This window comes from Lutra lutra, chromosome 4 (genome assembly GCF_902655055.1).
Source record: "Lutra lutra chromosome 4, mLutLut1.2, whole genome shotgun sequence".
Taxonomy (NCBI): domain Eukaryota; kingdom Metazoa; phylum Chordata; class Mammalia; order Carnivora; family Mustelidae; genus Lutra; species Lutra lutra.
The window spans coordinates 72,414,293-72,441,942 of NC_062281.1; the positions used below are offsets into that span (position 1 = coordinate 72,414,293).

A 27,650-nucleotide genomic window follows, 5' to 3' on the forward strand; every position below is an offset into this window, starting at 1 on the left:
GAACATGCCACTGGCAAGTGGCAGCTAATTTTTACCCTCACGGCATGGCCAAGTGGTTTGAGCTTTGGACGATCCCAGACAGGAATTCTTTGTACTGAGTCTCCCAGAGGGCATCTAGGATGTGCTAGAACCAGGCTGCAGGAAAAAAAATGAGTCTCCGTGTGGCTCTCCTGGAGACTCAGCATTATTGCCTGCAAATGGCCAGCCCGAAATACTAGACAAGACCAATACACACCAGCTAAGGGGGCATCAGCATTCGTGTCAGCATTGCAAATTGGCAAGAAGTCATTCAGTTCCTCTCTCCATGGCTGTAGAAATAATGGCCCTCTATCATAACACACTTCAAGTAGTTTATAGCATTTTTTTTTTCATTAATCTCTCAAGTTTCTAATTAGGAAGATCCTGGGGGAAGGCCCACTAAAATATTAACAGTAAGAGAAAGACTTAACTTTTTAGAGCCACCATGAATTGTTCATAGGCAACATTTGTTTGGTTTTTATGAAGTATCCAAGAAGATCAAGTCTTAAGATTTTCCCCAGAATCCTAGCTCTTCTGTTTCACAAAACAGAACCATCTTCCATCTTAACCATAACGTGACCTCATCCACAAGTCACCATTCAAGTGTGCCCATCTGGGGTTGCAGGTCGAGAACGGCCTTTTAACTGGATAGCTTTCCAGAAGGTTTGTTATTGAATAGGTAACGTTTTGCCCTCTTTCTTCCTTTCCTTGAGCAACTTGGTGAATTAAAAACATCACAGGAGTCTTCCTAATCCCCATTCTGGTTGGCACAGTGTGTTGACAGCATTCGTCCACACACATACCCAGCGACACCCCCACAGGAAATGGCGGGTCCCACATGGAATATGAATCCTGTACATTTTGTCTGTTGAACTGATCGTTGAGAAATTGGAAAGGTGGAATCCATTTTGCGATGGCAATATGAAATGATATGGTGGTTCCTGGGCCAGCCCTCCAAATCTTTTACCTCACGATCTTTAGACAACTTGCATAACCTATGTCTGAGCCTTAATTTTGTCTGTGAGATGGGAAAAGAATCAAAGCATATCTTTCTGTGGCTTTGAGTTTCAAAGCAATCCATAGGGATGCCCTCGGGACTGTATTTACAGAGTACTATGTACCGGGTGCACTCAGCATACTTGTCTTTTACTGTCCTGTTGTTTGGTTGCTGCAGAAATTGGGACTTTTGTCCCTTACATTCCAGGGAGTGAGACCAAGCCCTCTTCCACCATTGGAGAAGGTTCATGTAACCTGGAGTGAGCACTCTGACAGGGAGGGGGTGTGTCTCTAAGGAGTTAGGGGACAAGATAGGAAACCAAGAGTGTGCGGGGCCTGAGCTGGTGGAAGGATGGTACAGGTACAGTTGGAGACTATGGTTTGATGGGCATGGGGCCTAGAGGGGCACCGGGAAAGGAGGACCGGCAGGAGCACAGCTGATAGCTCTACCCCCACAACTCCTGCATCTCTCCTTTCCCTCCCCATGCCCCTACCCTGGAACTAGAGGTACTTGAGGAGTGGGCAGTGACATCCCATCTGAGGTCCTATGAGTTTTCTGCCTTTTCTCTTTGTCCTTTTTTTTTTTACTTCCTCAGCTATGAGACAGAGCCTTCTGCTACTGCTTGAGCTGGGACCCAAGATGGGAAAGCCACAGAGGCAGCCGCAGGGTGGGCAGGAGGGCATAATCTGGAATCCCCAGGCCTCTGTGGAGAGGAGAGAAGCCCCATGGCAACCAGGCAGGGGCTCTTCCTTGAGGGGCTGGGAGATAACACTAGAGGTCCATACGTACACAATCTGTTGGGAAGAGAGCCCCTTAGTGAAGTTCGCCATCTTTTACTGGAATTCATATTTTGACATTAAATAAAATAGCAAATGCTAAACCCATTTCCCAGATGAAAGCTTATTGAGTATATCCTGTGAAATGTAATAAGACTAAAGTCCTAACCTATAGCTTAGCTCAGAGAATTATAATTGTAGAGCTGAAAGGAGGCTTAGATTCCATCTTATCCACTTCTGTCATTGCACAGATGGGGAAACTGAGGCCCCTACATGAAGTGCTTTATCACATGGCTAACTGCAGCCATCAGAATGAGAACACAGGTGCCATAGACTCCAGAAAAGTGCTTTGTCCAGATAGATAGAGAATGTGTGTGAATGTTTCTGTCTGAATGTGTTAGGTAGTATCAATTCTAGTGGGTGCCAGGATTTCTAAGGTAGTCAGACCTGAGAGATTTCAATAGATCAGAATTAATAAGCACTGTGTTAAGTAGCCTCATTCCTGAGCTCTTTGACTCTTTTCTGTATTCCACTCAACTTTTTCAATGCCTCACAGGCCACTTCAGCACAGCAGCTCCCAGCACACAGAATATCCCCTAGTCTTGATCTAAACCTTGATCTAGATCTTGAGTTAAAGTTTGGGCTCTGATGAAGCAAAGCTAACGACTTTCTGCTTCTCCCACAGAATCACGGCAGACATCCAAACTCACTTCCGTATGATTCCTTTGCTGGAAAGTTAGAACCATGTCCCTTGCCTACCTCAGAACATTTTAGCAAAGATCCCTGAGATATGACCAATAAAGTTTTTAGGTGGAAGACTCTGTAAGCACCTAGTAGCATTATTAACGTTGATGACAATTCCATGACACAGTTCTGGTTGTTAGGTTCTACTGCCACCAGTCTATCAGGATTGTTAATTACAACTTGAGAAATTGAAAAATCCTATGATATCACTTTGTCCTCGGCCAGATAGTCTCTTATCCTTTGCAAACCAGGGAGAGGGATTCTTCTTGTAGTGACAAGAAACTCTGAAGGTCAGAGGAGGTAGCTCTCTGGGAGAAGGTACAGTATCCCCGCTCCAGTCCTGCTTTTCTGAATCCTCAGAGAAAGCCACAGGAGCACCATCAGGAAGCTCAAAGGCAACTCTGAGAAATCTTTTCTTCAGAGGGAGCTTTTCATGTCATACTTTGAGTATAATTTAATCTCATGTGGTAGAGCTTTGCTCACAAAGCAAGTGGCCTGAATACTGTTTCTTGGCCTCACTAGGATTAGTCTTTGTGATTCGGAAGAGAACTAAAGACCTTTGACTTCTTTAGCTCTCTCTTGTTTGGTGGAAAGCCGTCTCTCTCTTCTTAACCCCAGTTACCCAGCCTGCATGTTGCTTGGATGGGGTTTTATTGTTCTTTGCTTTGAGTTTAATGAGAGCTGCATTTTTTGTCACTTTAACTCTCAGTAAGTGATGGAAAGACAGTAGTTTTGAAGTATTCAAAAGGAATCTACGTTAAATGATTGGGTATCTTTGCTGTTTTCTGGGAAAATGTAGGGAAAAAAATGGAAGGGCAAATAGAAGATAATGGGACACGCTTCCCCATGAGTTTGATGGCCCTAAAAGAATCCAACTCTTTGGAATACCTCCTAGATTTTTTGTTTAAAAAAAAAAAAAGTGGTTTAGGGGTACCTGGGTGGTTCAGTCGGTTAGGCATCTGATCTTCATTTCAGCTGAGGTCATGATTTCAGGGTCCTGAAATCGAGCCCTGCATCAGGCTCCACACTCAGTGCAGAGTCCCCTTATCCCTCTCCTTCTTCTCCTCCTCCATTCTCTCTCTCTCTCTCATAATTAAATAAAATCTTATAAAAATTGTTTCATCAGGGCATTTGGCTTTCTTACACCTATCAGAATCTAGTGAAAAAATAAAATTTTGCACAACCTAGAATTTTCTTTGGGTCAATAAATTACTTCCTATATTTTAAGTAGATTCTGGAGTCTCTGCCACTCAGAAAACATTGAGAATCACTTGTCATTGCAGCCCAAGTGTATACTGCAGATTCTATGGAAGATTTTTGATATCTCACCCACCCCCTTGCAAGATTTTCAGTCTTCTCAAATGAAGGCAAATCCATGCATGAAGCCAAAGTTTTTTGTTTTTTTTTTTAAGATTTTGTATATTTATTTCAGAGAGAGCAAAAAGTGAGAGAGAACAGAGGGAGAGGCAGACTCCCGGCTGATCAGAGAGCCCAATGCGGGGCTCAAACCTAGGACCCTGAGATCATGACCTGAGCAGAAGGCAGACATATAACCACTGAGCTACCCAGGCACCCCACCAAGGTTATTTTTGATAACATTATACCACCCTCATACATTATCACCTCTTATCTTTTCCCTATTTCTTCCTGTATTTTCCTTCCTCCTCTGTTCTATGTTCTCTACCGTTAATTGAGTATCTTCTATGTGCTGGTCATACGCTAATCCTCACATCAGCTATGCTGAAAAAGACACAAAGGCTCATGGATGCCGAGCAACTTGCCCCAGGTCACGTTAGTAGTAAATGGCAGAGCTAAGAGGTTTTAATCCACTTCCCTTCAGGGCCATAACTTCTCCATTGCACTCTGCTGTTTCTCTCCCCTTCTCTTCTACCACATGCTCTGCTTTTCCTTTTCCTTTTTTTTTTTTTTCCTTTTTCATTTGTGGTGAAACACACAGAATGTAACATTTACCGCCCTATTTCTAAATGTACACACAGTTCAGTGGTGTTACATACGATCATATCATGCTACCATCGCTGGCACCCGTCCTTTCACAGGACTCTTCATCTCACTGAAGCCCCGTGCACACTAAACCACAACTCGCCATTGTTCCTTCTGTCTGTGTGAATTTGGCTACTCTGGATACAGTCTCTGAGTGGAATCACACAATATTTGTTCTTGTATGAGGGCTTTATTTTATATAGCAAAAGGTCACAGTATCCATGTTGTAGCATTGTCTGAATTTCCTTTTTATGTAAGCCAGAATAATATTCCATTGTATGCATATCCCACATTTTGCTTACCCATTCATTCATCAGTAGACTCTTGGGTTGCTTCCACCTTTTGGCTACAGTGAGTATAGCTGCTGTGCACATGGGTGTCCTGGCTTTCCCTCTTGAAAGCGCCCCCCGCCCTTATCTTTTGTCTATATTTAGGCTTGTCCATGGTACCCATAGACATTGCACAGTTCCACCAATAACTCCAAGACCTAGAAAATCACCACCAAACTCTGTAAGCTGTGGGTCATTTCATTTCTTTTTTCTTTTCATTTTTTTTTCTCTTCTTAACTTTGCCCTTTTTTTCCAAGTTTGGTTTTTGCATTGTAATAATACATATTCTGTCATTTGTACCTGTGTCTCTATATTTCTTGGCTACACTTGGATGGAACTCCAGTAGAACCCTTTGGTCCTTAATAGGAATCATACAGAAGAGTTAAGCAGCCCATTTACTGAATGCAAGTATCAGGCTAGGCGTGTGGGACAGCATGTAGAGTGGGGCAGTAGCTGACGTGGAGGTTGATTCTCAATTCCAAGGAACTCATAACTTGCAAATATTCGTTACTTTATCATTTACTTTAAATAACTTAGAAATGTTGTTGTCATATTAATGCAATATGTCTGGGACAAATTTGCCTCTCACCGCCCCCCATCACCAGGCCACCATTTGGCAATGACTGGAGACAGTTTTAGTTCTTGTGATTTGGTGGGAGAACACGTGCTACTGGCTTCTAGTGTGTAGGGGCTAGAGCTGCTGCCAAACATACACAGAGCACAGGACGACCCCCAATAGCAAATTATCTGACCCCAGATGTCCCTAGTGCCAAGACTGAGAAACCCTGCAGTGTGACATATTACCTAATTTACTATTGAGTAATCCCCTAGTAATGAGCATAAAAAAGACACAAATATTATTTCTGAAGGTAGATTTCCTTATGATAATGCAGTAACTTGAAATCAAGCTAGCATTTTCCATCCTATAATTTTAATTATTTGCTAATTTTATGTCAGGGGACATAAAATTGCAAATGCCTGAGTGGAATTTGAGTATCTAAAGAAAGTTTCCTGGTAAAAACTTCATCTTAAAAACAGAACTCAGTGTACCATATTGGCAATAATGCCTATTTTAACAAGAGGAGAACAGTAGCACCAGCAATAAACTTTCTTTGGATTGGAAAGGCACTGTGTAATTGCCCCTGCACATTTCTCTCTTGACTGCTTTATTTAGACGAGCACAATGTTTAGGTCTTAGCTCCTATGCATATATCTTACGAAGTAATACTGGAGGCCCTGAAGGATGTTTCTTGTGGCTTTGACTTAAAATATTCCAGAGATAACCCACTTGCACTGCAGGTGACATTCAAAATAGAAACAAAATTCATTCCCAATCTGCCTTCCCTAAAATGGAACTTTCTTCCATAAAATGGAAGGCCAACAAATGGAAGGGGTTGAGCAAATACCTTGGAGATGCGATGGCCCCATGCCAGGGAGCATACAAAGCACTGAGAAGCCTGAGCCCAGGTGCTACCCACAGGTCTAGACCACTCTCTGAAAGGCCAGGGAGGATAGCATGCAGTCACATGACCAGGAAGTCCCCGTGGGCACGAGCAACACCTTTGCCTGCTTGCCTGCCTCAACAAGCCTCACCTAGGCTTGGACCAAGAATAATGGCAGGGCCTGTGATAAGGTCACAGTGATAAGTCTGCCCTTATCATGAGTGGCCTGCCCTTTGCACACTCTCAGGGATGGACTTTGAAAACTATATTCATGGTAAAGATCCTGAAATTCTTTTCTAATCACCAAGGGAAGGATCGGTCTTGGCTCCGTGTTCCAATTTCCTGGTCAGATCCCACAGGTTACCGTGAAAGTGCCCATCTCCACATATCCAGGGATTGACTCTCAGACCTCTGAATTCGTGTTTTTCTGTTCCAGGACATGGGAAGAAGGCAAGGTGCTCATCTTTGATGACTCTTTCGAGCACGAGGTGTGGCAGGACGCCGCGTCTTTCCGGCTGATCTTCATCGTGGATGTGTGGCACCCAGAGCTGACACCCCAGCAGAGACACAGCCTTCCTGCAATTTAGCATGTCGTGCAGGCTTGGGACACACTGGAGAGAGGCTGCCTGCTGGCTCAATCTCCTCGGGTGTGGGGACAGAGGTTCCAAGTTTGAGGGCCCATCATTCTCTTGATGGGCAGCTCTCCCAATTCTAAGGCTCCTCGTAGGGTTAGAAGACACTAAATGGAATATTTTGCCTTGCTGCAGTTCACGTTGAAAGCCCCCCACTGTCCTTCATCCCACGACAGCACCCATCATCTGATGCCGTATTTGCCGTGAAGACGTGAGAGCTTCTGCCTTGTCAGCCAAAGATATTTTTCCCCCTTTGAAGAGGCCTCAGTCAGTGTACAATGAGAATTCATGTATAAACTGTGAATGGATCACTTCAGTTTGTAATTTTTCTATGCAATTATATTTTTCTAGGGTATCTAGGCCATGGTTTTCATCATGTACCACTACTTTTTTGTTGAGTTTAATAATAAGCTGTGTAAATGCTTTACTTCTAGCTGACTTAATGGTGACTTCCCCTGTGAACTCAGACTTCCCTCTTTTAATTCTGTTTAGTAAAAGACACTCATAAAGAAGCAATTTTATTTTCCTAATACAAAGGGGAAAGATGTAATTACGCTGATGTCTGTGAACTGTACTGCTTCCCACCCACTGAATCTGTTTGCTTTCTTATCTTCATTGAGAGCCATTGTCTTAATGTCTCTCCTCGCCATGCAAATGGTGGAGATGCTGTCTTTCTAAGAGGAGCTTTTCACACTGAAACAGGACACAGAGCCATTTTATATTGAGTCACAAAAGTGTCACCAGTAAATTTTTTTAATGCCAAGAATTAGAACTGAAAAAAAAAAAAAAAGGAACATTACTCAAAGTAAAAATTTTCTCTCGGGATGAGGCAGACAGGCAGCTGCCAGGACATCTGGCTCCTTGGGCTCTTTGGCATCTGAGACAGGCCCCGAATCCAGAGTCTCTTTGCCTGTTGTAAATCCCTGTACATGGATTCCCATCGCAGTTTTATAAAAATACGAAGGATGGCAGAGCGGAAGCCCAAGAATGCCAGGATCTTGGTCCTGCGTTTAGGATCGCCTTCTTCTCTGAAAGAGTTCGAAAGACTCTTTTCCTGGCTTGAGAAACTTATGCCATTTAAATAGAGCTTAGAAGTAGCAGTTGTTATCCACAGGTTAGCTCTAATCTTACCCACAGCATAGAAACAACTGTTGGAAAAATGGTCTTGCCTACTTATTCCAAAGATGATCAAATCATTAATTTAGAAGGGCATTGATGTATTAAATATTTCATGTTTCCAATCAAACTAGACATGTTACATATACGAATGTAAGGTTGCTCATGCACCTGAACTTTAAGCCAATATGAACAAAAGTGCTGAAGAAATGACAGGTTATCAGATTTCATTCATGGGTAGTAAAAACACTTGTGCTTCCTTTCCATCTAAGGACAAGGAGGATGATTTATCTCTTTTAAAAAGAGTTCTTTACCATCAAAATGTACCCTTTTTGCTTGACATTAGCTTCCAGGTAGAAGGGTTTGTAAAATATTTGTCCTGTTCCCTTCTGTTTTGCCAAAAACAGTCCCACTCAAATAGATGAAGAAGCATGTGAGGAAAGTCTCCAAATGAATGACCACAGTCCAGAAGAAAAACCAAGCTCTTGAAAAATCAAAAGGAGTTTTGTCCTTCAGTATTTATTGAACAGAAGAAATGACTGACAAAGGACAATACAATCCAATGCTCATGTAATAACATTCATGTCACTTCTTGAATTTGGTTCTCGGATGTATATTGCATATACATAAAGAAATTTAAAGTATAAGTTGTCAGTGTTAAACCATCATCTTACATTCATTTAATGAAGTCATGGCATAGAGTGAAAACTAGCTCTTAACTTAATAATTATAATATGGTATTTAAAATCAGGTCACTACAGTAGGATTCTCAATATCACCAGTTGAAAAGCCAGAATTACTACTGTTGCAAAGTGTTGGCAATAATTGATTCCGGTAGCATTTTAAATACTTGGATCCCACAACTGTTTTATAAACCCGGTCATAACATGGATTTTCTAACTCACTTTAATTCTTTATCTTTCTTCCTATGGAATTCCGCATGGAATATAAGAAAAGTGTTTCAGTCACTGCATGGGTAGAGTTATCTCAGTGTTACTGTTTTGTTTTTTGAAATGTCTACACAAACCAAATGGGTTTTATGTATACCATGATCCAGTCGGTGAAGAAATATTTTTAATTCTATTTCAATTTTATTTCGAGGGTAGAATACAAAAATTACGTCTCTTATTCTCCTCTGCCAGTAGAAAATAAATTAAAACACTAGATTCATTGAGAAAGAGATGTAATAAATGGTTAAGATTCGTAATAATATCTACCTAGGTTGATTATGGCCAGTTGAATCACCTCTTTTCTTTGAATTTTTAGTTAATCCTCCCAAGTCCTTAAAACATAAAATCATATTTTTCTGCCCAACTAAAATATCTTTTATTTGACACTGAGCACCAAGTGGTCATACTGATTAATGCTCATGTCATGTGGATGGCTGGGAAGATATGAGATGCCTTAAACACAAACGGGTTTTGGGAAACATGGCACGAATAAGGATATCCTATCCTATGTTACCTGTTTATCTCTATTTAATTTCCTTTGAATGGGTCGTTGGGGACTCCCATTTCTACGGAGAATAGACAAAGAAATAAAATGATCTTTGGCATTTTATCCCGCATTCCTAATCTCTTATTGTCAGTACTTGCATATTTAGCCATCGCTAAGGGTCTTCCTCCATGATTGGTACCTACTCTCTCAGCAACAGCCAGCTCCGTTCTCCATACCTTTAACTGGTTGGGGGGAGGGCGGGGAGGGAGTGGGGGGCATTAAATACTTTTGTAGCACTTTTCTTGCCTGTAGTGACCCAAGTGTGGCAATTTGAATGAATCCATTAATCACTGACATGTGTTTTCGATGAGGCCCCACCCCTCCCTCCACAATCTCATGTTGCCTGTGGAAAGTCACGTTATTAAGATGAAATAATCGTATTTCAGGTTGTGTGTGTCTTTTTTTTTAAGCCAGATCATGGTAATCAGCTGGTGGCCTGACAAGAGATGTGACATCAAAATTGTTCTTGCAGGTTCTCAAAATAAGCAAACTCTGTGAAGAGTGAGACCTACAAGGACATGCCCTTGGACTGAACAATCCGATGCTGGTGATGAGGTCAAAGAAAATAATTCACTAAGAATGGAAATGACTTGAGATACTACTGTCTTGGGGCTTTGCACTACGTTGAGCTTGACAATTGGGTCTGCACAGTTTCCTTCTCATATATCTACTTGGAAATGCACTTAATCTTAAGTCACAAAACTTAGAGTGGGTCTCTGTGGTACCTCAGAAAAATCCTGGCACTAACGCGGTGTGTGCATCAAATTTAGTTTTCTTTTTTGCAGTTCGTTTAATACCATAAATACGGGGGAGGGGGAATCATGTTGACATGACTGCCCTGCTTCACCTCCAGTCCCCTCACCAAAAAGAAAAAAAAAAAAAAATCTCTCAAGTCTTTGTTCAACTTTGGCTGCTCAGACCAATGGCTGGTGACAGTCATCACTACGTGGTGGGAGTGGAGGGCATTGTGTCAAGCGGAACGCACGTGTCCCTGTGGGTCAGTTGCGCACACGCGCTTCCTGGGTGTCTGATCCACTGCAGGCTGGCGATCTGCGAGAGCATGGGGTGACTCGGGGTTCAGTCCAGAGCCAGGAGGGGCTGAGTGTTGTCATTCTCTCCCTTCTCCTCATGTTTCAGGGTCCCAGCTTCTACCACGGACTGAGATCTAATAAATGAGAAGGAGAAAGATACAATTACAGACAATTCACGGTGGCAACAATGTTGGAATCTTGGACAACATTCAGATTTTAGGCTCCCCTTAAGAATCAAAACACTCAAAATAACTATATAATTTTCCTCTTTTTGGTATCTCTCTTTTTCTTGCCTTTTTTTTTTTTTTTTTTTTTTTTTTTTTTGCCTTTTATAGGGAGAGGCATCTTAGAATTTTCTTGGCCGAGATCTCTGTCGGTAAAAGCAACACGTGTTCTCGCAACAACTCTGCCCCCCAACCCCGCCCCAGTGTCTAAACATTCTGGGGATCTTGAAATGCATCAAATCAAATAAATCTTGTTGGGAGTTTTTTAATGTTTCCTAATACTTTTTAGAGCCCTTGCTTTTCAATGTCATAGCAAACTATCGTGTGTGATGTTAAGACTAAGAGGCTTGGAATCAGGTTGGTAAATGCAGACTCTGCCCTTTACTGACTGAAGAGCCCTTGGGCGGGTTCTTAAAACTCTCTGCACCTTTAGTCTCTCCCCAGCAAATCACAACTATTACCTCCCTCCCACAATTGTTGATAAGGACTGAGACTAGTAATGCTCACAAAGCCTTTGATATGGAATTTTAATTAAGAATGTATGGAGCATTCTAGCATCACCATTATTGCAATGATAGCAGTGATCTTTAGTTTCTGATATGTCCTCTCATACTGGATAATAACAGTTTCTTTTTTGGGTCTACAACGTGGATTGAAACTGAAATTATTTTCCAGCTCATGGAGAGAAGGTTATAAGAGATATACATGTGATGAACACTCAATAAATGGTCACATACTAAAAAAAAAAAAAAAAAAGTATTTCAAGCCTTAAGAAGATGGTTGTATTTGATAATGTGCAGTAACATGTTAACTCAGGAGCCTGAGTCACCCAAAGCCTCCCCATTCCAAATGTCCCTTGACCGACTGTTCCGAACCCTTGGAGTATCCCACCTGAGAGAAGTGTCTTTGTGTGCCTGAGACTTTGGGCCATGCCTTAGTTCATGCCAACAACGTGGTTAACTGTGAATGCCTTTTTTGTACATCTGGGTGTGGGGACACACCATGTCAGTTTGACCTCTCATGGTGGCAGGTGGGGAAGGAGGAGCTGAGGACTGCATGTCTGGGTGATGGGCTCCTCCCCTCCCACAAAAATTCTGGACACCAAGGCATTGGTGAATTTCCCTGGTTGGCCACACCTGGTGAGTGTTGTCACACATTGCCGAGAGAATTAAGCTCTGTCAGGACAACTGGGCAGCGTTCGAGGGCTCCAGAGCACCTGCCCTCCACCCAGCACACCTTTCTCCTTTGCCGACTTTAATCGGTATTCTTTCGCTGTAACAAACCATAACTGAGCGTAACAGCTTTGTTGGGGCCCGTGAGTCCTTCTGGCAAATTACTAATCCTGGAGGTAGTCGAAAGGACTCCCAAAACAGTATATAAAACTTGTTTTGTATGCACCTGGTATCCATGTAAGTTCTTCACATGTATTAACTTACTTCATTTTCACAACCCTAAGGAGTGGTGCTATTATGATCTCCGTGGCAGAGTTGTTCAGCTGAATGATCTAATGTTCCTTCCGCCCCACTGCAAAAATAACTTTCTGCCTGAGATTCTTATCTCCATTCAGGCTGTGTATGTACCACAGAACATTTAAAGAAACTAAGCAGCAAATGCATACAGTTGTCTCCAAACAGTCTATTTTGATGAGAAAAATCAATCCGGCCAAACAGTGCAACTTTAGGTACCAAGCCTGACCTTTGAAAGTGAAATGTAGGGGTGCCTGGCTGGCTCAGTCGCTCAGAAGTGGCTGACTCTCAGGTCGTGAGATCAAGCTCCACAGCGAACTCTGAGCTAGGCTCAGAGTCTGCTGAAGATTCTCTCTCCTCCCTCTGCTCCCCCTCCCCGCTCCCGCTCTCAAATAAACACATAAATCTTTTTTAAAAGATAAAGTGAAATAGATTTATTTACTCCTGGGACAGGGCAGAGGAAGCCCCAGCTTGGAGTCTAGCTCAGTTCTTTTACATGTTTCCTACGCATTTCCTTCTGCTTTAGCGAAGGGCTTGGGGTGTGTGTGTGTGTGTGTGTGTGTGTGTGTGTGTGTGTGTGTGTGTGTGTGTGTGTGTGGACAGTGGCGTAGAGTGATAGATCTATATCAGGAACAGAAAAGCTGAAAGCCCGGGGCGCCTGGGTGGCTCAGTCGAATAAGTGGCTGCCTTTGGCTCAGGTCCTGATCTCAGGGTCCTGGAATTGAGTCCCGAGTCAAGCTCTCTGCTCAGCGGGAAGTCTGCTTCTCCCTCTCCCTCAGTGCTCTCTCGCTCTCAAAAAAATAAATAAGATCTTTAAAAAAAGAAAATCTGAAAACTCAGAATGCATTAAAACAAGTCTGAAGAATACCAGAGGGACACAACTGCCTCCACAGCCACCTCTTTCTGGCACCTGACAGTTGCTGGCTTTGTCCTCAGGCCCCCGGGAGAGTGGAAGATACTGATGGCTGTCCCCCTTCAGAGATCTTACACTGCACGTCCCTTCTTTCATGCCAGTTGGCTCTATTTTACCACAGGGCCAGGAAATCACAGCCACAGCGAGACAAGACCCCTCAGTGACCCATCGAGACTGACCCAGTAAGGGGCCATGCAGCCTCTTCTTGAACATATATCCAACTTGAGAACCTCACTCCTCCATGCCCATAGAGGGGCAACGCTACTGTAAAGTTCTTCCTTTCAGGGTTAAAGCCTCTGCCTTTGGCTCAGGTCATAATCCCAGGGTCCTGGGATGGAGCCCCACATCGGGCTCTCTGCTCAGTGGGGAGCCTGCTTCCTCCTCTCTCTCTCTCTGCCTGCCTCCCTGCCTACTTGTGATCTCCATCTGTCAAATAAATTAATAAAATCTTAAAAACAAAAAAAAGGAAGGAAGAAAGTTCTTGCTTTCCCTGAACTCAAACCCGTCTTTTTGCAGCTTCTACATACTATTTCTGGTTCTGTCTGCTGTGGCCATCAGTGTCCTTGTAACCCACCTGGTCCACATAATTAGGCTTTAAGTGTTTATCTAGTGATCTCGTCACCAGCTAGACCCCAAGACCTGCCCTTTCACTGCACACCTGCTTATACGCACTGACTTTTGTCCCCCATTTTTCCTTAAGCTCTTTTTTCCAGTTCATCTCTTGACTCAGGCCCATAATACTGGAACCCCCCCCCCACTCCGGTGACAGCCACTGCCCTAACAAGACCTCCAGCCTGCCCAGACCACCCAGACCAGCTTGAGCCAAAACCCCTTCTCACGTCTGCACAGAAGGGCCACGGAGTGACCTCCAGAACTACAGACAGCTACTTTTCTCTTGTGATCCCGAGGAGGAGCATAAGCCTCGTTTACATAACATACAAATTACGGCTAGGTGTGTTCAACCTTATGCCCACCCCTACATAGGGTGACAAGGATCTGCCTTTTAAATATTCACCCCAGTCCCAACTAAAAGAAGCCTATCTGCCCTTGCTTGGGGAGTCACGCCTTTGGAAGTTATACCCTGGGATCTCCTTATTTGTTGCAGGTCAAGTTTCCTTTGTGTGACAACTCACCTGGCTGCAGTTTCTACTGGCGACTCACCAAGTTGCAAACTCCCATTGGTTGCATGACACCCTCAGCCCTCTCCTGGCCATCACCGAGGCTAACCAGATTCCTCTTGTTAGATTTGCAAAGAGTTCTAAAATTACCCCTGGGAATCTCTCTCGCATCTCTTCATCAACTCGTTGCCCACAGGGTGTCACCTCAAAACGGAGGGAAGTTATTGCTTCCCTTTTTTTCCCCCTCGCTGTATGTTTCTGTGGAAGCATAGAAAATGCGCCTAGAATCGCATTAGCCTTTCTGGCACTCAAACAACATAGCTGAGGAAAATTTAGTATATTTGCATATGCTGCTGATAAACCGTTTCTCTTCCATCTTGAAGGTGCGTGGTTGAAGATTCAATTTCTTATTTTTAAATTTGGCTCAGATCTCCACCCTATCTCCGGGTTTTTTGTTTTTGGTTTTTGGGGGTTTTTTTGTGGGGGGGCGTTTCTTGAAAATTGTTATCCATCCAAATCATTGTTCGTGACTTTAACAAGTATTGGATTTGTTTCTAAACTTTCCCCGTCCCTATGGGACTCCCCCTATGGGGAGTACCTATGGAAAAAAAAAATCCACAAATTGTGAAATATTGAATTTTCAAACAAAAATCATTTATTTTTACTCACTTATAGCAAGAAATGTTTGAGAATGTCTCCTGATATATGCCAGGGACTGTGAGCAAATATTCAGGAACTGTACTTCTCTTGTGGAAATATTGTTTCAGTTACCCAGTGTGAGAGGAACAAACAGATGTGGGGTTACTCTGATAGGCACCCAGAGGAAAGAGTGTTTGGAGATGAGGCATTAGCTCTAGCAGGACAGGAAGGAAGGAAAAAGCTATCATTGGCACAGTGACATCATTCTCGGTCCCGGTTCAGATGACCCTCTTCCCTTCCACTTGGAGTCAAATTTAGATCGATGTGATTTCTTTCAATACCTGTACTGACAGCAGGCACACAAGAATGGAGGCTTTCTTATCTCGGTCAATACACTGTGTGTCTTGGGGGAGCGACGGGTAACAATTGAACAATACGGAGATGCTGAGCGTGAGGGACCGAATGAAACACTTTCTTTCTTATCTGTGTTTCCCCTGATTGAATAGATGACCAGAGCCTTTTTAACTTTTGGCAGGATGTATTCCATTTACCTGGACACACAACAGACATTTGATATAAGGAGCACTCTACATTGTGAGACAGTTGAAATTCGGAAAACAGAAAGCAAATGTTGCTTTTTTTAAAAAAGCTGGTATAAATAAACGAAACCAAGAGAAACACCCTTCTTAAATGTCGCCCTCTGGACATTTAGCAGAGTCAAAGCACTCTGAGAAGACTGATCACCGGCTCACTGATAAAAATGTCTCCACCACTTGTACACAGAGGGCCCAGAAATGGTGCGTTTAGCGCTTTAACCCCGGGACTAGCCGCTCGCCTTGCTACTCCCTTGTCCAGGTCACACTTGGAGGTAATCTCTCCATTCAGTGGCTTTGCCAAGAAGCTGAACACTTTCCCAAGAAGCTGAACACTTCCACCGACATAAACATTTTAGACTTTTCTCTGTGGTCCTCCTTGCAACACTGAAAACCAGCTTGACCCCAAGGGCAGACAGGGTGGGGGCGGGGGACCATGAGAGGGGATCTGAGCTATTTCAGCCCTGGTTATCTCAGTGGTGTAGCAGACTACCCTAACAAAGCCTTCATGCTAGCCTTCATCGCTGAGTTTTGTTTTCCTGCCATCATATTCGTTCCCTCCCTCCCACCCTCTCTCCCATTCCCTCACCCTTTCTACCCTCTACCTTCTTCACTTCTCCAATGTTTGGAACTCTCCCCACTCCATATCATCAAAGGTCTCTAGCCATGGTGGAATTTTACGGATTCTGAAGCCAAATAAATTCCAGAAAGAACAAGATGAAGATGGGAAACGTTCACCGTGAGCTAGTCCATTCTGCAAAGACTCATGTTGCATTGAGACTTCTAAGATTTTGTTGCGCTGCTTTATCTCCACAGCCATCACCACATAGTCTTCTTACTAATGAACTGCCATTGCCTGGCTTTGGCTATGTGGACCCCGGATAAGGGCACAGCAACTCTGCCCTTCAACCTGCGTCAAGAGTCACAGGAGGCCCGAGAGGTAAGGAGACTTGGAGGCAATTAAGTCAATCCCTCCTTTAACTCAGGTCCTAACCACTTGTTTTCCAAAGACCAACCTCGTCACTTCACCAGGAAGGACTCCACAGTCCTGGTTTTACTTCTTAAAGTCAAGGATGGCCTTGGTTTTTAGACTAGCACAGAATTGTCTGATATCCTAGTAAGCCTATCTAACGACTTCTAAGCAGAAAGAATATTTTTCTAAAAATGTGTCTTTAAATAATTCTTCTAGGTAATTCTTTTTTTTTAATTTTTAATTTTTATTATCATATAATGTATTATTAGCCCCAGGGGTACAGGTCTGTGAATTGCCAGGTTTATGCACTTCACAGCACTCACCATAGCACATACCTTCCCCAACGTCCATAACCCAACCACCCTCTCCCTACCCCTCTCCCCCAGGCAACCCTCAGTTTGTTTTGTGAGATTAAGAGTCTCTTATGGTGTGTCTCCCTCCTGATCCCATTTTGTTTCATTTTTTCCTTCCCTACCCCACAAGCCCCCCACTTTGCCTCTCAAATTCCTCATATCAGGTCTTCTAAGTAATTCTACCAAGCCTCTTTTTCTCCCTGTGATTTCAAGTATCAAGGAAATTCCCCTGGCGAGCTCCAGCCTGGGCTTGAATGATGGCTCCATCCCTGTCTTTGTGCTCCTGGGCAGATGCTACCCTCTCCTGTGTAAGATGGAGACATGATACCATGCCCGGTAGGAATAGAGAATTAGATGGGTAGGGACATGTAAAGTGTTCAGCAAAACGTATTTACTCACTTTTAGGTTTTATTACTCTACCCCTTTTGTAGATAAGAAAATTAAGGTCCAGAAATATTGAGTTCTTTTATAAATTGAGCCACAAAGCATGAATTCAACTCAAAGTTTCCATAGCTTCTTTGTGAAATTTACAAGAGAGAAAGGTGTGTACTCGTGCATCATGTAACCTAACACTAAATGAAGAAGTAACATTTAAAATTGATAAAGACCAACATTTTAAAAAATTCAAAATATGTGATGAGGCTATTCCTCGTAATGTTAGCCTTATGACCTTACCCTATGTTTTTAGAAGTAACACAGACTCTTCCATCTGATTAACAATTTTTTTAAAGATTTTATTTATTTATTTGGCAGATGGAGATCACAATTAGGCAGAGGCAGGCAGAGAGAGAGAAAGGAGGAAGCAGGCTTCCCACTGAGCAGCAGAGCCTGATGCAGGGCTCGATCCCAGAACCCTGGGATCATGACCTAAGCCGAAGGCAGAGGCTTTAACCCACTGAGCCACCCAGGCAATTATTTATGTAGCTTTCAGTGCAACATAATTTTAGTTGCTTCCAACTGCGTAAAGCAATACTCAGCTTCTTTCTTCCATAACACCTTTGCTAATGGCCTTGATAAGCAGTTCAAGGAATATCTGTAAGACATATGCTCTGTTCACTAACAAATCATAATTTCCATAATTCCATAATCATGCTCACTGGGAACAATTAATGTTTACTGAACCAAATAAATCATGAATCATAAATCAATAAATCATGTTTTTAAAAGATTAGCCTAAATACTTCTCACAGAAAGCAGGAAAGTTTTACCTTATCAAAGTGAAGAAATAAACAAACTTTCCTTGACACGAACAATACCATTTGCCACATTTACTGAACTGCAAATATAAAGAAACCTACCCAAGAAAAATATTCTATTACTTTTGAAGCGAACTGTTTTTAGAGAGCGCTAAATATTCAGCTTATATGTACCATAACTAAAATTTAAATGTATAATGTATTTCTACTTAACTGTGATGGGCTTGGGCACTGCCGACTAATCTTATAACAAGGAAGAAAGAGCCAAGAAAAACCACATGCACCTTCAGAAAGGACGAAAGCAGTTGCTTTTGTGAAATTAGGCTGGCAAGTGAATAGGATTAGAGCAACACGGTCCCACACGGAGCCCTAAGCACACACGGCTATGGAGGACTTGAGATGGGGCTGGTCTGAATTGAGATGGTCTATAAAGGTATTGAATACACTGGATTTTGAAGATAATATAAAAAAATAGATTATAAAGTGTCTCATTAATACATTTTAAAATTGCATATTAAAATCATAATTTTTGTATATGTTGGGTTAAAGGAAGCATTATTAAAATTAATTTTGCCTGTTTTTTTTGTAATGTGACTACAAGACATCTCAAACAGCTTTATGTGTGTGGCTCGCATTGAATTTCTATTGGGCAACCTTGGTCTAGAGCCTTGTTTACTCCATCATGCTTGTGGCTGAGCCCAGAATAATATACTAATCCTCATTCAGAAATGCATAGTCATTTTAAAGGGCCTCAGCAACATTATTATCTGTCATCACCAACATCACTGCTCTAAGCTCATTCCATGCTTTAACCCATTTGACCTTCCCACTGACACACACAAAGTCCTGTGGGACGTGAGAGCCATTTTCTGAGTATCACTGTTGTTGCTTGAACTAGAAAGAAATTTCTTTAGTTTAGACTCTATTAATTTACTGTCATTTAGATGAAGGTTCACATGTACCTTTATTATATCTCTAAATGAATAAATAAAATGAAAAACCTTTAGGAAGGAATTTTAACTACCTAAAGAAAAAGAAAGAGGTTCTTGCTGCACATGTAGCAAAATTAATATTGACTTTAAGTTATGACTGCCGATGTTTTTTGTTGTTCTTTATAAGGGGCCCAGGAGAAGTGAGCTGATGAAAGATTACTAGGCTCGGGATTAAGTGCTTCTTCTTGTCAGCATGTTACTAACTTCAGTTGGGCTCTGTGGAGTACCTCACTCAGCTTCTCTGGCCCCACATTCTTCACCTGTAAAATGACAATCTTGGATGAAGTAATATATTTAGCCTCCAAGATTCCATGAACTCCACCAGACTGGAGCCCACCATTTGTTCTTAAAAATCATTAAATCTTGAAAATCATTGTTTCACATTTCTCCAGTTTAGACAAGCTAATGGGCTCACATTGCCTAAGCCCCTCTCTATCTTTGTTTTTGCCTCCTTCTAGAAAAGCATAAAAATACTAAAAATGCCAAGAGTTGGCCAGGACTTGGAATGCCTTTCCTGAAGTTAGTATGTGCCCAACATATTTAGATATCAGGGGTCAAAACAATTTATCTTTTGAAAATCTTTTTTGCTTCTATAAGTTTCTAAATGTTGAATTCAAAGTTGCCGGGGGCCACTTAATAGCTATTTTCCTGTGTCATTGTTCAAGTCTTTTAGTTTATTTAAACTATCACACTGCGGGCCCTTGGGTGGCTCAGTTGTTTGAGCATCTGCCTTCCACTTAGGTCATGATCCCAGGGTTCTGGGATCGAGTCCCGCCTCAGGCCCCTAGCTCAGCAGAGAATCTGCTTCTTCCTCTATATCCCCCGCCCCTTGCTCATGATTTCTGTCTGTCTCTCAAATAAATAAATAAATAAATAAATAAATAAAATCTTTAAAATAAAGACAGTAAAATATCTTATTGCTACACATGATCTGTGCATGGATCGTAGATTCGTGCTGCAGAGGGTAGATGCCATGGGACCTGTAGCCTCTAAGGGTTTTCCAGGATGCCCCAAAATTCCCCTCAGTGCTTGTTTGCCACCGTCTCAAGTCTGTTTGAAAGTGTTTTGAAAGAGATTTCAACACATAGTTCATTTGTCTATTTTTAGAATTATCACCTCCAGGAGACTGCCCCATCTCCACGGCTGGTTGTAATTATTGTCACCCCCACCATCATCACCATCGACAGCCACCACAACCGTTCTTTGAACACTACTGCTTGCCAAGCTGTGCACTAAGTAGCACTGAGCCTGCATTATCTTTGTTTAAAACTCACGAGGATCTTCGGAGGTGGGTATGGTTCATTCCATTTTGCAGATCAAGTAACCAAGCCTCTGAGAAGCTGATTTACTTGCTCCAGATCGTCCTAGTTAGCTGTGGAACTAGAATCTGGACCCAAATGTAAGTCAACAGTCTACATTCTTGAACACTATGCTCTCCTGTGCAAAAATTATCTAAAACTTAGTAAGAAACCAAAGGACATTATATATATATATATATATATATATATCAGGAACTGGTAATAGTCAAGTTCTCAGAGAAGCCTTTCTCCTATTGTTATTGACGAATCCAAAAGTTAGCACAATTGTCTGTTATGTATAAAAACTTGACTTTAGGCAAGTGAATGAAATCAGCAAAGGAAATAGCAGAACTTCATTCAGGAAAAAAATGTGTTGTAAGAATTACAGCTAATGTGATTGTATCTTTATCTCTAATAACCAGCAGGATATTTAATAATACTTCAAGATTCTTTCTTCTAAAATGTACAGCATTCACGCAAATAGCTGGGAAGGCCTAGACAAGAGTGCAGTGGGGTCAATAGAGAAAGTAGAGGCTAGAGAAAGGGAGCAGCTTTGGTTTGACCAAGAACAGAGCTCAGCTGCCAGAAGACGAGCCAGTCCGGGCACCCGGATGTGGGGGCAAGCAGGGATGGGGGAATGGCGCCCAGAAAGGCCGAGGTGGAAACTGGCAGGTGCAAATGGACATTCTGCTTAATTTATTTACAAAGGAGTTTATCACCCTTTATGAAGCTATACATTCCTGTCATAGTAACTCCCAGTTCCTTGGCTGTAAAATGGAGAGAACATTACCATATTCTCCACAGGGCTATGAGAGATAAAAAATATAATAAAGTGCTTACAGGTCTTTCAAGGAGAAACGATTTCAATTGGAAGGCTTTATCATTTTACAGACACGTTCCTGAGTATGGTTTCCTGGCGTGAACAAGTAACACCCTGCTTGTCTGATGACAGAGATAGCCCAATAGCCCGTGTCTGTCCACGGAGGAAACCAAAGACCGAAAACTTAGAACAGGAATTTTAACCTCACCGAGCAATTTACTAAAGAATTCCTATTAAGCAGAGTCACCCGAAGACACCAGAAGGGTGAGAATATTCAAGGTCGTCCCTAGCGTTGTTGAACCCAAATGCTTCATGAGAATCCCAGGTGTCAGGGTGAGTCTAGAGACATCTTAGGACCCCATCCCTATCTGAGCCAGTCAGCTCTCCCTGCGATCATTCCAGATTCTGCACGTGTTGGGGGTGGGGGGTTTCCCAAGGTATGAGGAACGGAATACACTGTGGTAAGTACTTAGACGTGGACTCAGCTGTTCTGAGATGGTCACAGGAGCATTCAAATCATACGTTTTTCACACGCAGATATTTCTGGAGAGGTTTGTTCCCGACTCCCCATCATAACTTAAAATAGCATCGCTGCAAATGGCTGCAGGTGTCCGCACCACCTGCTTTGAATGGAGTCATCGTTCCTTAGAATTAGACCCGCACAAAGAGCCACCAGTCAGTTTCAGAGCATCCCTAATTGTTCCTAATTACTCTCCTCCCTCTGGAATTGGTGATGTACCCTCTCAGAGGAGCTCCTTTGGTAGAACTGGCATATAATGTTCTGAAGCAGGTCGAGAAATACCGAAAGCTGTCAAGAACCAGGACAATGAGGATGACTCATGCTATCTGAGTTTGAAGAAGACAGCTAGAGTTCTCGATAAAAACTACCTTTCTGAAGTCTCTTTTTTGTGTCCAATGACAGTATGTTAAAAGGTCTTTTTTGATATTACTCTAGGAGTCTGAATATCAATTTTCTTCCTGAATGTCTGCATTTTTCCCACTCATAGTGGGGACTGAGGACGACACAGTACATAGCGAGCGTGATGGCAGAAGTTGCTTTTCAAAGGGAGGACTGGAGCTGGCGGGAATGGGCACAGACAGCAGGGACAGCTGCAGTACTTTGAGAAGGCACACCCCCCCCAACCCCACAAAGATGTTTAGAAAGCCTTGTGGAATGAATGGAGGGAAACGCACAAATAGAGGGAGAACAGTTCTGATAAAGGAGACAGAGCATTTGACTTGGAAAGAAGAGAACGAAATTTATGGTATTTTGCCACCTACGGGCTCTGTCACCTGGGCTAAGTCATTTAACCTCTGTGTACTTCAGCCACGTTATCTATAACATGGGAATAATCCTCTATTTTTATCTACTTTAAATCTATTCTTTAAGGTATCTACTTTTTAAAAAATCTGTGTGTTTTTTTTACTCTCAACACCTGAAAGGCTCTGTTGTCAAGAAGGTTCAGGACAGGGATGTCTGGGTGGCTCAGTTGGTTTAACGTCTGCCTTCGGCTCAGGTCAGGATCCCAGGGTCCTGGCATTGAGTTCCACATCGGGTTCCCTGCCCTGCTTCTCCCTCTGCTTGCTGCTCCCCTGCCTGTGTTCCCTTCACTCTGAAAAGTAAAATCTTTAAGGGAAAAAAAAAAAAAAAAAAGGCAGCTCAGGACAAGTCCAGGAATGTGTGTCTCTACTCTGGCCTATAGGAAAATAGTACAGTCTGGGGCCTTGCCACCTTTAAGCACCTTTAGCGTGGTCCCCAGAGGAGCTGCACGGGCACTGCTTGGGGGCTGATTAGGAATGCAGATTCCCAGGCTCACCCCAGACCTGTGGAATCAGAAGGTGCATTTTAACAAGGTCCCGGGGCTTCATGTACACGTTAAAATTGGCAAAGCGTTGCTCCAAAGCCAACGCTGCAGAAATCTTCCCCTCAAGCAGAGCTGTAAGGATTTGTCAGGCGTGGTTCATTCCAACCAAATTCCTGATTCTGTTCTCCCATTTCCTTGATGTCTTAAAGAGTTAAATGAGTTCATAAAGTATCTTACTTATTCCTAGAGAATAGCTCTCAGTTGAGGAATATCTGTCTTCATATCAGAAAAAGCATTTGGGGTGGGGAAGAACAGAAATCTTTCAGACATTCAAGGTTGGGGCATTGAGGTCCCCTCTGCTTTGCCACTTTACATTTTGTCCTTGTCTATATCATACAATAAATTCTTTCATGAGTTTGGGCACATGCTGTATGCTCACTGAGGAAGGAAAAAGTCTCTGGCTGCAAGGTATTCACATGAAAAAGAGGGAGGTTAATATGAAAAAACCTATCTGGCCCTTCTACAGCTGTTCATACATTCCAGAGGGAGTGCTGAGACTCAGGGGTCAATCAGAATGAGGCCTCCCCACGCTGGGCATCAGTCTAGGTGCTGGGCCACAGAACGGACCCTGTCAGGTGACCTGTGATTGCAGATGTGGTGGGGGCTGACCCAGGCAATGAAACATAGCAAATGGAAAGTTCTGGAAACAGAGAAGTGCTGGTAAGCAGAGGAATTGAGTGGTGTGATGAAGAGGGCCCAGGGAAAGCAGACATGCTGCTTAGTGAGGAAATACCCCCAGCAACAACAGCTCTTGCTGAGCCTACCAATGTGATCTTCAAGTCATGAGGCCCAATGGACATCTTCCAATCTTCATCTTACTTGGTATCTGGCAGCAGTCAATTGAGTTGGCCACTCTGCCCTTCTTGAAACTTCCCTCTATCCCCTTGGCTCCAGGGACACCATATATCTGGTTTACCTCCTAGCACTTTGGATGTTCACTCTGCATTTCTCCTCCATTCCTATGGCACATATTCCTTGCTTTACACTTTTGAGCCCTTAATTTATGTTCATTCCAGAATTCTTTTCTGAGCTTTAGAACCATCCATGCAATGGCCTATGTGACTACTCTAACTGGATACCACGTAAGACTTCACACCAACCAAGTCCAAAACTGAACTCATAAAACTTCTCCCCCTGTCAGCACCTCCTCCAGAATTGCCCATCTTGATAGATGGGACTGCTCTCCATCCAGGTACACCTACCAGGGACCTCCAGTTGTTCCTGAAATCTTTTATTTGTTCCCCATAACCACTAGATTGTAAAGTCTTATTTTACCCATCAAGTGTTTTTCAGTCTGTCTTCTCTTTGCCCCATCCAACCACCGTAATTTGAATTTCCACCATCTCTCACCTTCACTGTCTCAGGAGCCCCAGATGGTCTCCTCACCCTTACTTTCTCCCGCTTTAGCTCAATCTTTTCACAACAGACAGAGTGAGCTTTTTAATAAGCCCAATATATTCATATCATTTTCTTGCTTAAGATCTTTCTATGAGTCTCTACTGCTCATGAGTCCAAGTCAAGACTATGAGGTCCTGCACAGCAGACCCCTGCATACCTCCCTGGCCATTCTTTCCCTTACTTTCTGCTCTCCAACCCTTTTAGCTTGTTTATTTTTTAAATTCTGTATTTCAGGGGCACCAAGGTGGCTCAAGTGGTTAAGCATCTGCCTTCAGCTCAGGTCATGATCTCAGAGTCCTGGGATCAAGCCCCACATCAGGCTCTCCACTCAAAGATGAATCTGCTTCTCCCTCCCTCTGTGATCTCTCTCACTTTCACTGTCTCTCAAATAAATAAATAAATGCAAATCTTTTAAAAATAAAAAAAAATAAATTCTGTATTTCATTGAGTCTGAGAGGTCATCAATTAAAGAACCTGTCCTGATTTCAGAAATTTCTAATGTAAGAAAAAAAAAATCTTATAATTGTTAGAACACAGTAGTTCTGGCATGTCGCCCTGCCCTTTCCAAATGCAAGGTTTCTGCTCCTACATCACCCCTTCTTTTCCTTGGGAAACTCTTTTTCTCATCCTTCCAGTCTCAGCTTCTGTGTGAGCTCTTCAGGGAGGTCCTTTCAGACCACCACGATGGTCCCATCACAGGTTGGGACCCCATCATGCACCCCCATTTTGCACTAGAATTTTACAGAGCACTTAATTGTGGTGATAATGAAACAGTCTTTTGTAGGGGTGCCTGGGTGGCTCAGTGGGTTAAAGCCTCTGCCTTCAGTTCAGGTCATGATCTCAGGGACCTGGGATCAAGCCCCGCATTGGGCTCTCTGCTCGGCGGGGAGCCTGTTTCCTTCCTCTCTCTCTGCCTGCCTCTCTGCCTACCTGTGATCTCTGTCAAATAAATAAATAAAATGAAATAAAATTTTAAAAAAAGAAACAGTCTTTTGTATAGTCATGTGTTCAAGGTCTTTTTCCCTTAACAGATTATGGACTCAGAGCAGGAGATAATCATGCTATCATCAGCAGCTAAGACTTATCCTTGTTTCATGTAATCCTCACAGCACCATAATAAGGCACATCTATAACTACACCTGTCCCTTTGAGATAGGGAAACAAGGCCATAGAAAGATAGCTGCTCAGGTCACATGACTATTAATTTGAACGCCTAGAATCTGATTTCAGAGTGTGGTCTCTTAACCTACTTTTTAGTAGGCACTCAGTAAATATTTGTTGAATGAATAAATGAATAAAGTCTTCAAAAAGTTAAATATTGTAATTATTGTTAATGGAGTTCTAGAAACTAAGAGAAATAATAAGACTAATGAGTCAGTTTGTGATAAACCCAGAAACGATTTCAAATTTTAAACTTTTTTTTAATTTTTTTTTAAAGATTTTATTTATTTATTTGACAGAGAGAGATCACAAGTAGGCAGAGAGGCAGGCAGAGAGAGAGGAAGGGAAGCAGGCTCCCTGCTGAGCGGAGAGCCCGATTCGGGACTCCATCCCAGGACCCTGAGATCATGACCTGAGCCGAAAGCAGCGGCTTAACCCACTGAGCCACCCAGGTGCCCACGATTTCAAATTTTAATCAAGCACTGATCACAAAGACCATGTCACTGTCTCATTCTATTATGGATGATTTGCAACAATTTCCTCATCACTCTACAAAGTACCCTATTCCTAACAGCATTTACTGTCATTTCTTTCTTTCCTTTTTTCCTTCCTTCCTTCTTTCTTTCCCTCCTGTATTTTTTGCCTTCCTTCTTTCCTATTACCCTTCTGTTTTCTCCCTCACTCTCTCCTTTTCCCCTTCCTTGCTTCCTCACAGAATATACACTGAGCATCTATGACGTACTAGGGAAACTGTGGCGCATAGGATATATACTGGTGAATGAAACCACAATCCCTGCCCTCGGACAGTATATAACATATAGAAGGGAGATTTCATACCTAAGTAAAACCAACAAATATGTGGTTATGGAATTGTATCCCTGTTAAGAAGGAAATAGTTCAGCGGTAGAAAATAGCAGGATGGTAAGAGCAGGACCCATGGGAATGGGGTGGGTGAAGAACACCCTTCAAGGGAGTAACTGGAAAGGCCAGACCTGATCACGGAGGAGTCGGCCACCAGTGAGGGGGAGAGCGTCCCTGGGCAGGGGAGGCCCAGGCGCAGGACAAAGCCAGGCACACTGAGCTGGGTACAGGAAGCCAGGGTGGCCAGGCCTGACGTAAGGAAGAGCAGACTTTATTTGACACAGAAGACCAAGGGGTGGTCTTGGGGGCTGTTAGGCCAGAGAGCGCCCTCATTAGCATTTCTAAAGATTACCCTCTAGACTAGATGGATAGCAGTTTAGATGAGAGGGATGAAGAGGAGGGAGAGTAACAAAGACCAACAGAGGGTGGGCAGAGACTGCCTTGGCTGGTAAGTGGGAAACCAGGGCTGTATGAAGGCCCAGTTGGGTGGGTGGGTGGGGTCTGTTTTGCTGATTCCTCGCTGATTCCTTGGTTTCACCCGTTCCCGTTCCCTGCTTTCACTGTACCTGGCTGTCTTCTGGGTGCAGGGCTCTAATACTGGCTCCTTGCATAAATTAAGACAAAGAGAAGGGAAATAACCGACGTCAGTCTGACTTCTAACCAGGGATTCAAGTCATGTCCCTCCAACCCCTTATCACTAATTGTTATTTGCCTCTCTATCAGGGAGTCGGGAATTTTCATTGTTAGGGAGAAGCTTCCATTGGGAAAGTAATCAAAACTCTGAACAAAATGGAAATCCTATGAATAAGGCTGGGGAAGAAAGGAAGGTATGACTTATCATCGTCCTGCTCCTCTGTGGTGTCTGCAGACTTCTCCTCTACGGCTGCTGGACCCTGACAGTGACCCCTGGAGGTTAGAGCCCCTTTATACTTGAGGAAGCCAAGACGTGATGAGGTTAATGGACTTACCCAAGGTCCCATAACTAGAAAAATCAGAAGAAAGTGATCAGAACCCACTTCTGCTCTGAGGGGGGCAGATCGAGAAAAAAAGATAGAGAGGCAAAGAAATGTGCAACCACGAAAAGTCACAGAGTCACAAAGCTGAAGCAGGCAGGCCATAGGATGCGTAACCTGTGATGCTCGTCTGGGAGAGCAGCGGAGGAACGTGACTCGGGGCTCCCCGGGGCTGATCACCACA

General features: G+C 43.0%; 2 protein-coding genes across 8 annotated transcripts in view; one reads left to right on the forward strand and one right to left on the reverse strand.

Moving 5' to 3' along the window:
• Positions 1 to 9,615, forward strand: part of ASPH (aspartate beta-hydroxylase) — a 219,663-nt gene extending 210,048 nt beyond the window's left edge. For all 7 annotated transcript variants that reach the window (XM_047728089.1, XM_047728090.1, XM_047728092.1 and 4 more), the window contains one exon: positions 6,744 to 9,615. In XM_047728089.1, coding sequence (XP_047584045.1) covers positions 6,744 to 6,894 — 151 coding nt within the window. In that variant the 3' untranslated portion in view covers positions 6,895 to 9,615. The remainder of the gene's footprint in view (positions 1 to 6,743) is intronic.
• CLVS1 (clavesin 1) overlaps positions 9,143 to 27,650 on the reverse strand; it is a 178,848-nt gene continuing 160,340 nt past the window's right edge. The window contains exon 6 of the mRNA XM_047728101.1: positions 9,143 to 10,717. Within this exon, the coding sequence (XP_047584057.1) occupies positions 10,630 to 10,717 (88 nt within the window). The 3' untranslated portion in view covers positions 9,143 to 10,629. The remainder of the gene's footprint in view (positions 10,718 to 27,650) is intronic.